The 12192-nt window shown below is 38.7% G+C and overlaps 1 protein-coding gene across 2 annotated transcripts in view; it reads left to right on the top strand.

Annotated features, from left to right (window-relative positions):
• The window catches only part of KLHL24 (kelch like family member 24), a 44978-nt gene that overhangs the window by 6124 nt on the left and 26662 nt on the right, over positions 1–12192 (top strand). The window contains exons 2-3 of one of the 2 annotated variants that reach the window (XM_074964000.1): positions 1316–1380; positions 8465–9451. In XM_074964000.1, coding sequence (XP_074820101.1) covers positions 8532–9451 — 920 coding nt within the window. In that variant the 5' untranslated portion in view covers positions 1316–1380; positions 8465–8531. The remainder of the gene's footprint in view (positions 1–1315; positions 1381–8464; positions 9452–12192) is intronic. The other variant, XM_074964001.1, reaches the window with a different exon arrangement.

Raw genomic sequence — 12192 nt, 5'->3', positions numbered from 1 at the left:
GTGGGGTGTAATGCTCCTGGCTTCCACCATCTGATCACCCTGATGCACACACCAGAGGTTGGCCATACATCTTCTTTTATACTCCTTTTCCTTGAGCACCCACACATGTAGGAACCATATTTAGATTGTTTTCCAGCCTAAGGTTCATGTAGGGCTATCCAGAAAACCATAACTGGGGTTCTGATTGTTGACACAAGCCATATGCCTCAGTACATTTCCTAATATTTCTAATGCATCAATGCAGTTAACTTTATGACTACACATACTAAAAGTCCCCCTAGTTTTTGTTCTTTTGCGGTTTACTTATTTATTACAAGATCTGTGTTGCAAAAGTCCTTATAACCTAAACCAAACACTCAAGCTAACTTACGTCAACTGTTTATGCTAACTGCTAGGTCTCACTAGGTCTACTGCTGATAGCAAAGCCTATTTGAAATAATTCCTTATAGTGTGTGTCCCCTACCTTTATAAAAACTTTTCTTAAGCAGCTTAGTTTATTTTAACATATGAATAACAATACAGAAACTCCTATACAATGACTTCCAAGATCAGGTCGGGCTCAGTGGTCAGTCTGGCAAACCTTTTATAATGTAGACCTGGCCTTGGGGCTCATCTACACATGGGCCAAGTCTACATTACAAAGTTTTGCCTGCACAATTTATGTCAGTTAGAATATGAAAAAATCATCCCCCTAGCCAACATGCTGGCAAAAAAAACCCATGTAGATGCAGTTTATCCTGCAAAAGAATCTTAGGGAGGGTATATATAGGGAGGGTATATATAGCTATGGACACATACTACAGCAACAAACAGGTTCTTCTGTTAATCTAGCACTGTCTATACTGGGGCTTAGGTTGTTTTAACTACATCTCTGAGGGTGTGGCTTTTTCACAGTCCTGATGAATGTAGCTAGGTCAACCTGTTTCTAGTGTAGACCAGCCCTAATACCACCACCCCGAACAACATCAGCTGTGCTGACAGAAGTACTCTTTGGTTGGAATAATTGGGTTTACACTGGACTGTTTTTTTTTTCCAGCATAGCTATATTGGCTAGGGGTATGATTTTTTACACTCTTAGCCAATATAATTATGCTGGCGTAAATTTGTAGTAGAGATCAGGCCTACCCCATGGAGTTATTCAGGAACAGTTGTTCCTAAATCAGGCCATGTGTAGCATAGCCCTTAGACAGCACAGACTTTAATATGTGCTAATGTAGTGAAATCGAAGCTTATGGGGGAGCTGTATGAGATGGTCCCTGCCCCAAAGAGTTTAGACGAATGGGGAAATTCACATCTCTCCAATCTATTGTTTCAGGTTGTCTGCAGACTCAGGAAAAGAGAAGCACAGTGGTTCACATTCCAGACGTTTTCTTCACAACTGTAAAGCTAAACATTTACAGTATTTATTTTTTACAGAAAATGGTAGGGCCACCAGAAAAATGCCAGCTACAACAGTGATTGGTACTATATGAATACCAAAGATGAATAGATAAAAACAAGTTGGAACAGCTTTTTGCCTTTTTCAGTTAACCTTTGGCTAGGCTTAAGTAAAACTTTTTTTATTATGAAGTACCTGGGGTTTTCAAGGTTTTAGGTCCCCTTTTGCAATACAAGTAATTAAGATTATGTTAGGGAGCAACTTTCTTGCCAATTTTAATTACAGAAGCACAAAAAGTATGTCACATCTGTCAAACTTTTCCTTTCATATAATTTTAAGCGTATCCAAATTATGGATTAAAATGTGGTTTAAAAAAAATTAACCCACTACACAAATCTTATAAACCAAAGCAGCGTTTTACAGTTGATGTATAGTGCACTTGATAACACGGGATTATAAAAGTGACATGAAAGACTGCTGTACTGAAACAGTGAAAATTTATGAGCTGGGTTCTCCAGTGAGCTCTGCCTGGCTCCCGGGTTTGCCTACACATAGCTTATTGCAGGATGTAAATATTAAAGTGACCTCAAAAACTGATTGTTCTTTCTGATTCAATAAATGAACATACCTTCTTTGTGCTGGTTTAAGGTCCAGTCTCGCCAAACCTTCCTCATGCAAGTCATCTTTACTCTCACAAGTAGTCCAGTTACCTCCATGTGACGCTCCATGTAAATAAAGATTTACACAGGTTTTGCCATTATTTTCTTCTCTGCATAATGTCATTTTGGAGATGTAGGGGCTGCTTAGAAATTTTACTCTTTGTGGGATTGTTCTTTTCTGTCTCTTTAGCTTTAGTTAAATTTGTTGCAGAGAACCTGAAACTCAACACTTAGGGTTTGTGTACATATGGAGATATTCAGGAATAGTGTGGTCACTCTTAAGCCATGTCTACACTACAGGCGCTACAGTGATAGAAGGGCTTTTTTACTATCGCTGAAGTTAGTCCACTTCTCTGAGCAGCGTAGATAGGTCAGTGGACCTAGCTGCACGTACATCGGGGGTTAGGTCATCTTAACTTCGGCAGTCAGATGTGGGAATTTTTCACACCCCTGAACGATGTAGCTAGGTCGATCTAAATTTTAAGTGTAAACCTAGGTTTATTCAGGAACAATAGTGCCTTGTTCCTGTTTAGTTTAATCCACTTTGAATCCAGTAACATGGAGTTAGTCAGGAACAGCTGTTGCACTTTACATTCACACCCTAATTTACCTATGTTAACTTTCAAGTGTAGACAAGCCCTAGGGCCCACCCCCATTCTCCCTGTTAACACTAATGCAACTGAATGGGTGGTAGGACCAATGGGAGTATTTTTCTGATATTACCTAAACAAGGCCATAGAAAGGACAGTACGTATGAATTCTAGGAACTAATTCCTGTTCCCACTGCAGTTAGTGGAAATATAGCCTTTTAATTCAGCAGGACAAGCATTGCAATCTAATACATTTAAAAGCAGTGAATTCTAATATTTGTTTGTTGTAATTTGCTTTTCTCCCTAATTTCTTCCCCCCTTTGGTATTATTTGTGTGATATACTTTGTTAGTAATAATAATGTGATAAATAATAAAATACGGTTCATAAAAGAGTATGGTACTTTAAAGAAATGAAAGAAGTCTGGTAGCTCTTGAGAGCATGTCTTTAAAGTACCATGCACTTTTATGAAGCTGTATTTTATTATTTATCACATTATTATTATTTTACTAATTGATTGCTGACTTTTGTCCTCATCCCTGTACAAAGTATAGAAGAGACACATTGCCTTCCTCAAGGATCGAACATTTTTGGTCAGGGGTTTTCAAACTGTGCTTCGGGACTCCAAAGTGGGTTGCTTCGGTCCCCATTCCTGGGGTCGTATAGTAATTTTTGTTGTCAGAAGGGAGTTGCGGTGCAATGAAGTTTGAGAACTGTTGGTTGAGGTATATGGCTTGAAAACACAATGCCCCTTATTAAGCAATTAACGAGTATTATGAATTGCACGGCATATTGCATGCTAAAACTTAACATTGTCAATTTAATAAGAACCAAATCCTGCTTTCTTTACTTATGTGAATGATTCCATTGAAATCAATAAGATTGCTCACGGGAATAAGATGAACAGAATTTTACCCTGTTATGCTATACATGAAGGCCATGATTCTGTTTACATGCTAGTTTTACCTTGGTATAACTCTACCAGCTTCTTTGAAGTTATTTCTTATTTACATCAGTTATATCAAAATCAGGCCTTTAGGTTTATAGTTATATTCTCACAGTTGCACTTTCCTTTTTTACTGCTGATGTAAATCCCAATTCTGCCACACTTTCTTATGCTGAGTAGCCTGAATTTACTGTACAATTAGTCCCAATATGAGTAAATGTAGCAGGATTAGGCCCTCAATATAAGAACATAAGAATAACCATACTGATTCAGACCAATGGTCCTTTTAGCCCAGTATCCTGTCATCTGACATTGGCTGGTGCGAGATCCTTCAAGTGAATTTAGCAAGTGATCCATCTCTGTCATCCAGTCCCAGTTTCTGTCCGTCAGAGATTTAAGGACACTCAGACCACAGAGTTGCATCCCTGACTATCTTGGCTAATAGCCATTGATGGACTTATCCTTCATGGACTTATCTAATTTTTTTTAATCTAGTTATCTTTTTAACCTTCACAACATTTCACAAGTTGACTGTGTGATGTGTGTAGAAGTACTTCCTTTTTGTTTGTTGTAAACCTGCTGTCTATTAATTTCATCAGGTGACCCTGATTCTTGTGTTATGTGAGGGAGTAAATAACATTTCCTTACTCACTTTCTGCACACTATTCATGATTTTATAGACTTCTATCATGTTCCCCCCTTTAGTCATCTCTTTTCTAAGATGAACACTGTCTTTTTAATCCCGCCTTATCTGAAAAGTCTTCCATTATCCCTAATCATTTTTGTTGCCCTTCTCTGTAATTTTTACAATTCTAATATATCTTTTTTGAGACAGGGCAACCAGAACCTCATGCAATATTCCAGGTGTAGGCATACAATAGATTTATATAATGGCATTATGGTATTTTCTATCTTATTATCTATCCCTTTCCTAATACTCTCTTAGCTTTTTTGACTGCTGCTGCACTTTGAGCAGATTTTTTAAGAGGACTATCCACAGTGATTCCAAGATTTTTCTTGACTGTTAGCAGCTATTTAGACCCCATCATTTTGTAAGTACAGTTGGGATTATGTTTTTCAATTCACAATAGTTTATCAACATTCAATTTCATCTGACATTTGGTTACCCATGTATGGAGTGTAGTTGTAGCCATGTCGGTGCCAGGATATTAGAGAGACAAGATGAGTGAGGTAATATCTTCTATTGGATCAATTTCTGTTGGTGAGAGACAAGCTTTCAAGCCACACAGAGCTCTTCTTGAGGTCTGGGAAAGATATGTCGAGTGTCCAAACTAAACTAAATGGGAAAAGATTGTTTAGCATAAGTAGTTAGCACATATTGTAAGGGACCATTCAAGGTACAGTGGCCAGTTAAAACTTCTGCAGTCATAGGACAAAATGAGGGGGTTAGTGGGTTACAGATTGTTGTAATAAGGCTACGTTTTAGTCACAGGTATTTTTAGTAAAAGTCACAGACAGGTCACAGGCAGTAAACAAAAATTCACGGCCCGTGACCTGTCCATGACTTTTACTAAAAATACCCGTGACTAAAACTGGGGGAGTGTGGCCTGGGTGCTGGAGTGGGGCAGACAGCGGCACGCAGCCTGGGACCCCTGCTAGTGCTGGAGGGGGTGCGAGGGTTATGAGCTGCCTCCACCCAAAGTGCTGGCTTTGTGGCTCCCATTGGCCGGGAACCGTGGCCAGTGGGAGTTGTGGAGGCGGTGCCTGCAGGCAGAGTCAGGGTGCAAAGCTTCCTGGCCACGCCTCCACCTAGCAGCTGAGTGATGGGGATGTTGCCGCTTCCAGGGAACCCCCCAGGTAAGCACTGCCCAGAGCCCGGCTCACCCCATCCTGTGCCCCTGCCCCCTCCCACACCCAAACTCTGCTGCTGGTGGGCGGGGGCGGGGGGAAGCACAGTGGCCCAAGTCTGCCTGAGCACCAGCTGGTACGGCTGGCGCAGGGGCTGCCTGAGCTGCCCTGAGCCAGGTGCACCGGCCACTGCAGAAGTGACAGAGGTCATGGAAAGTCACGGAATCTGTGACCTCCATGACAAACTTGAAGCCTTAGCCATAAATTCAGTGTCCAGTTACCCAGTCATCCAGTTTTTTGAGATCCCTTTGTAACGCTTCGCAGTCAGCTTTGGATTTAATTATCTTTAGTAATTTTGAATTGTTTGCAAAGTTTGCTACCACAATGTTTATCCCCTTGTCCAGATCATTTATGAATATCTTGAAAATCACTGGTCCCAGTACAGATCTTTGGGGGACCCCGCTTTTTGCCTTTCTCCACTGTGAAAACTGACCATTTATGCCGACCCTTTGTTACCTATCTTTTAACCTATTACTAATACATGAGGAGTTTCCCTCTTTTTCCATAACTGCTTACTTTGCTTAAGAGCCTTTGGTAAGGGATCTTGTCAAAGGCTTTCTGAAAGTTCAGGTACACTATATCAACTGGATTATCCTTGTTTACATGTTTGTTGACACCCTCAAAGAATCCTAGTATATTGGTGGGCCATGATTTCCCTTTACAAACGTCATATTGACTCTTCCTCAACAAATCACATTCCTCTATGCATCTGATAATTCTGTTCTTTATTATAGTTTCAACCAGTTTGCCTGCTACTGAAGTTAGGCTTATTGGACTGTAATTGCCAGGATTGCCTCTGGAGCCTTTTTTAAAAATCAGTGTTACATTAGCTATCTGCCAGTCGTCTGGTACAGATGCTGATTTAAGCAATAGGTTACATACCACAGTTAGTAGTTCTGCAATTTCATATTTTAGTTCCTTAGAAAACAGTATAACTGGTGAGTTTAATATTTTCATCTGGCCCAGGAGATGTCATTACTGGGTAAAACGTGCAAAATAAATTGGATAGACTATAGAGATACAGATTAGAATATCTAGTGACACAATATTAACTGCGTGCTTTAGCAGGCTTTATTGAAAATGTTACATTGAATGCAACAGTATTCTTTAGGCAATAAATTGACATGTAATCCATGTGTTAATCCAAATTAAGGATAATTATTTTGTAGCCTTGATATGACTTCATCAAAAGTATTTTCTACCTTGTCAATAATTTCTAAAGGTTTTCATTAAATTATTTCTGAAATAGATTTGAGCCCTATGTAAAAAGCAACAGTATGACATGTTTGGTATATTCATAGTGTTCCTTTTTAAAATTGTCTGAGTGAGGAAACTGTACTACAGAATACAGTCAAGAATAGTATCTTCTAAAAAGGCTTTATAAAAAGCCTGTTTAAAAAATAGTATGGTTCATTTTGTTCTATGTTAAGAGATGGTGTAGCCAGACCTTGGTCCAGTAATATGCAGCTCTGAAGATGCTGGGCAGTCAGGAAATAAAATTAGTGTTAGAAACAGCATTTACTGTCTCTGTACTGTCTCTGGGGAATGAGAGGAAATTAACATAATCTCTTAGAATCCTTTTTTTTTTAAAAAAAACCTTTTGCACAAGTTTTAAAATAATTTGAGACACATCTTCCTGGAAGTTTAAAAATAAATCCATGCACTTAGAATTATGGAAGTTAGTGCAGGAGTGCTTCCCAGTGGGGCGTGGGGTTTTTTGTTTTGTTTTGTTTGTTTTTTGGGTTTTTTTGGTAGGGCTTTAGTCCAGTTGGCTTTAAAAATCGGGAATCAAAAGATATACCAACTGAGCTATGCTTATAGGGATGATCATCATATATACTTTCACCAGGCTATGTCTAGGCAAATTAATCGTATTATGTTCACAGGCAACCTTAATTCATTTCCTAACCTTTGAGTGTTTGACTTTGCAATCTTAACAATGTTCTTTCAACATAATTTGCGTTTGAGTGAGAGAGCTGTATATATTGATGATGATACAATGCTTTCGACTGTAGTCTTTGCTTATAAATTTTAGATAGGAGTTAACTAAGGTCAGAAAACAGAAATTCTCCTTTAACTCACTAGGTAGCCCCCACTTCTTACTTCCAGATGCAAAGACTCCTTATTCATTTGCTTGCATAATGGATTTCTCACAAATATACATAATTATTATTTGATAATTATTCACGTGGTTGCCTTTTTTCTGCGGTATCTACATTATGCTTCAACATGAATTTTAAGTATTTTTTCCAAAATGCACATTAGCAACCTGTATTAATTTTTAATTTCACCTTAGCATATTGATTAACTGATTGTTTTGCTGATAAGAAAGAAGAGCTAAGACATTTGCTTTTGCTGATCAAGAATGGTCACTTGGAAAACAAAATCATTAAACTCCATAGATTGCATTGTGGTACTAATGTATACTGAAGATGGAGATGTGATTTGTAGCCTCCCTCTGCAATTTTTCTAGTTTAAAATTTTCAGTCTTCTTTAATATTACTTTTATTAGAGGTATTACAGGAGCACCTGGAGGCCCTGAGATCAGAGTTACATTGTGCTAGGGGCTGTGTAAACACATAGTAAGAAGCAGTTTAAAAATCTGTATAGCAAAATCCGGAGGTCTTTACTCGGGCAAACTCCTGCTGATATCAACCGAGAGATTTGCTTGAGTAAGGAATTTAGGATTTAGCCTCTTGACATTTTTAAGCTTGATATAAGGGTGATACTTCAAGTAAACAAAGGCTAGGGTATTCATAATGATGGTTCCCACAGCAGCCTTAACTCTGTTCTTTGTGTGTATGCATTACAGTAGGATATATTTCACTGCATTGCATGATGTCACATATCATTTGCCAAATAACAACTTTTGACCTTTACTAGAGTAGTGTAAGTTACACTGATTTTAGACTGATCAGGCTATTTGTTTTGTATTATGTAAGTTTCATAAATTTCATAATTCTTTCATGGCATTAACTGTCAGAATTGATTGATTGGGTACTAAAATGTTTTAATTCTTCTAGCCATAGCACCGTAAAGAAGACACTCAGAAATCTTTTCTCAATGATTCTATAGTCAACGGATGTAACAATGGTACTAATACTGGGCCGCAGACTGAATAGAGAGGATAGCGGGGTCCGTGATTCCCCTGCAACCAAACGTAAAGTTTTTGAAATGGACCCAAAGTCCTTATCAAGTCATGAGTTTTTTGACTTCTCTTCAGGATCATCCCATGCTGAAAGCATACTCCAGATTTTCAATGAGTTTAGAGACAGCCGCTTGTTCACAGATGTAATTATCTGTGTGGAAGGAAGAGAGTTTCCCTGCCATCGAGCTGTTCTCTCAGCCTGCAGTAGCTACTTCAGAGCTATGTTTTGCAATGATCACAGAGAAAGCAGAGAAATGTTGGTGGAGATCAATGGCATTTTTGCTGAAGCTATGGATTGCTTTTTACAGTACGTGTACACTGGCAAGGTGAAAATCACGACAGAAAATGTGCAATATATCTTTGAAACATCAAGTCTCTTTCAAATTAGTGTTCTGCGTGATGCTTGTGCCAAGTTCCTGGAAGAGCAGCTGGATCCTTGTAACTGCCTGGGAATCCAGCGTTTTGCTGATACACACTCACTAAAGACACTCTTCACCAAATGCAGAAATTTTGCACTGCAGACATTTGAGGATGTTTCTCAGCATGAAGAATTTCTCGAGCTTGGGAAAGATGAGCTTATTGATTATATTTGTAGTGATGAGTTGGTGATTAGTAAAGAAGAGATGGTTTTTGAAGCAGTTATGCGCTGGGTTTACCGTGCTGTTGATCTGAGAAGGCCAGTGTTACAGGAACTTCTGACGCATGTGAGACTCCCTTTATTACACCCTAACTATTTTGTACAGACAGTGGAAGTGGAACAGCTGATTCAGAATTCTCCAGAGTGTTATCAGCTGCTGCATGAAGCAAGAAGATACCACATACTTGGAAATGAAATGATGTCCCCAAGAACTAGACCACGCAGGTGAGAGGTTTTTTTTACTGTTTTTCTGATATGTCCTAGAAGAACATTATTTTTGTATGCAGATTTTTTTACCTGTTTGTCTAGTGGATATGAACTGTAACCAAGACTGCAGCATAGAGAAGAAAAATTTGAAAGTGTCTTTTATTTTGTGTTACCGAGTTCTGCATTTTTACTGCCTTATCCACACAAAGGCTGGTCACCTCACATGCTTAACTTTAAGTAGGCCGTTGAGTAATCTTATTCACACATATATGTAACTTTACTGATGAGTAGTCCCCTAGAATTCAGGAGGAAGGACTTTTACATCAGTAAGTTACTCACAGGTGTAGATGTTGGCAGGATGAGATCCTAAGCCCTTTCCACTAGTTGCCCAGTTAAGCCACTTGCAGCAGCTTTCATTCCAGCTCATTACAATGCAGCCATTAATCCACTACATTTCATAATTATTTCATTTTTACAGTGTAAAATAATAATGTACACTTATCAAGGAGCTGGGTGGCATTTTTCAGTCAGGGCAATAGCGACTGCTTTGAAAATCCCATTGTTACACCACAAAACACTTTACAGGTTTAATAAGACACTTTACAAGATTAGTAATACAGTTCTAGAATTATATAACAGATTTAGAGATGAAATAACAAAACAAATATATATATTTACAGAATTACATAGTAGCTACAGAAAATATTTTAAGTTTAAATATTGTAACCTGTTTTTTTTAAATTCTAAAACATTACTTCTTACTATCCCATAATAAAACTGGAAATTGCTGCTGTAAGCTACAGGAGGAAATGAGAAAAAATGCCAGTGGTGGTATTTTTGGAACTGTTGGTTATGGGGATTTCTTTTGGATTCTGCCATATACCTTCACAGGTAATTGCTAAAAACATTACATTCTTGAAAGAATGGTAAAGAAGGAAAACTAAAATGTTTAAGCCTGGAAATTCTGCCAAACATAACATAGGTACTTGAGAAGGTTAGTTGGCTACCTGTAATGCTGCACTGGAGAACTGAAAAAGGAGACACCCACCTCCACTCCACTACTTATGTTTAACAGAGACATTTTCTGAGCAGGGTTTTTGTTACTAAATTTAAGACGAAAATAAACACTGAATCATGAATGCAGCAACAAGAGGAGTAATTTATAAAGAGAGAAGCTGCCTGGTCTCCCAGCAATGATTTTTCTCTGTATCTATTATTAAATTCAAGGGATAGTTCCTTGTCATTTGATTCTGTTGCAAAAATGGATAAAGTTTTGTAAAAGTTACCAGATTCCTCCCAGCCTCCTCCATGCTTTCCCCTTTTATTTCTTCTAAAATGGGGTTTTGGTAACTCCTTTCCCCATTCCCTCCCTATGTTCCATGTATTGCTGCCTCGTCTTTCTCCTGCTTTGCTTTTATGTAAACTTTGTTAGTGAGGAAAAAGCATAGAACCTACTGAAAGTTTTATATACCAGAATTAATGTTTTTACTCAAACTTTTCTGGCGAACTTTTCTGGGGATTGTGTGTGCATATGTATCAGTATGTTTCTATACTTAAACTGGTTTCTGACTAGCTGTTCAAAAACTGTGGGATTCTGGTCTGAGTTCTTTTGAAGCAAGAAAAATTTGAAAAATTGTCTGATGTCATTGCACGTTTAAAACTTGGTGTCATAAACATAAAGGGAAGGGTAACCACCTTTCTGCATACAGTGCTATAAAATCCCTCCTGGCCAGAGGCAACCTCCTGTTACCTGTAAAGGGTTAAGAAGCTCAGCTAATCTGGTTGGCACCTGACCCAAAGGACCAATAAGGGAACAAGATACTTTTAAATCTTGGGGCGAGAGGCTTTTGTTTGTGCTCTTTGTTTAGTGTTTGTTCTCTCTTGGGACTGAGAGAGGCCAGACAGAAATCCATCTTCTCCAACCCATCCTAATCCAAGTCTCCGATATTGCAACCAGTACAGGTAAGCCAGGCAAGGCAGATTAGTTTATCTTTTGTTTTATGTGAATTTTCCCTGTGTTAAGAGGGAGGTTTTTTCCTGTTTTCTGTAACTTTATAAGGTTTTGCCCAGAGGGGGATCCTCTGTGTTTTGAATCTGAATACCCTGTAAAGTATTTTCCATCCTGATTTTACAGAGGTGATTCTTTTACCTTTTCTTTAATTAAAATTATTCTTTTAAGAACCTGATTGATTTTTCATTGTTCTTAAGATCCAAGGGTTTGGGTCTGTGTTCACGTGTACAAATTGGTGAGGATTATTATCAAGCCTTCTCCAGGAAAGGGGTGTAGGGCTGTCTCCAAGTGGTCTCTTTCCCTGTTCTTTGTTTAAAACGCTTGGTGGTGGCAGCATACTGTTCAAGGCCAAGGCAAAGTTTGTACCTTGGGGAAGTTTTTAACCTAAGCTGGTAAGAATAAGCTTAGGGGGGTCTTTCATGCGGGTCCCCACATCTGTACCCTCGAGTTCAGAGTGGGGAAGGAACCCTGACATGGTGGCAGAGCGGTGGGATCATTTTGAACTAGAGATCATTTTGAACCAAAAGCACAGACCTGAAGAGGTTTGATTTTTAAGCTGAGAGCAGCTAGAGGGTTTTCTGTCTATTTGCCTGGAGACAGAGGTGTTAGTTTTTTTACAAAGGGATTTTTCTTTTTGAGCTGGAGTTTTCTCTACCTAAAGGCAGGGTAGTTAACCGCCTGCAGGGAAATTCACAAGTTTTGTTTTTTTTTTCCTAACTCTCGGGTATAGCTAGAGTTAAGTACAGGA

The sequence above is a fragment of the Natator depressus genome, chromosome 9 (genome assembly GCF_965152275.1).
Source record: "Natator depressus isolate rNatDep1 chromosome 9, rNatDep2.hap1, whole genome shotgun sequence".
In the NCBI taxonomy this organism is placed as follows: domain Eukaryota; kingdom Metazoa; phylum Chordata; order Testudines; family Cheloniidae; genus Natator; species Natator depressus.
The sequence above is the reverse complement of the archived record's forward strand: the minus strand, read 5'-3'. Positions and strand labels throughout refer to the sequence as shown.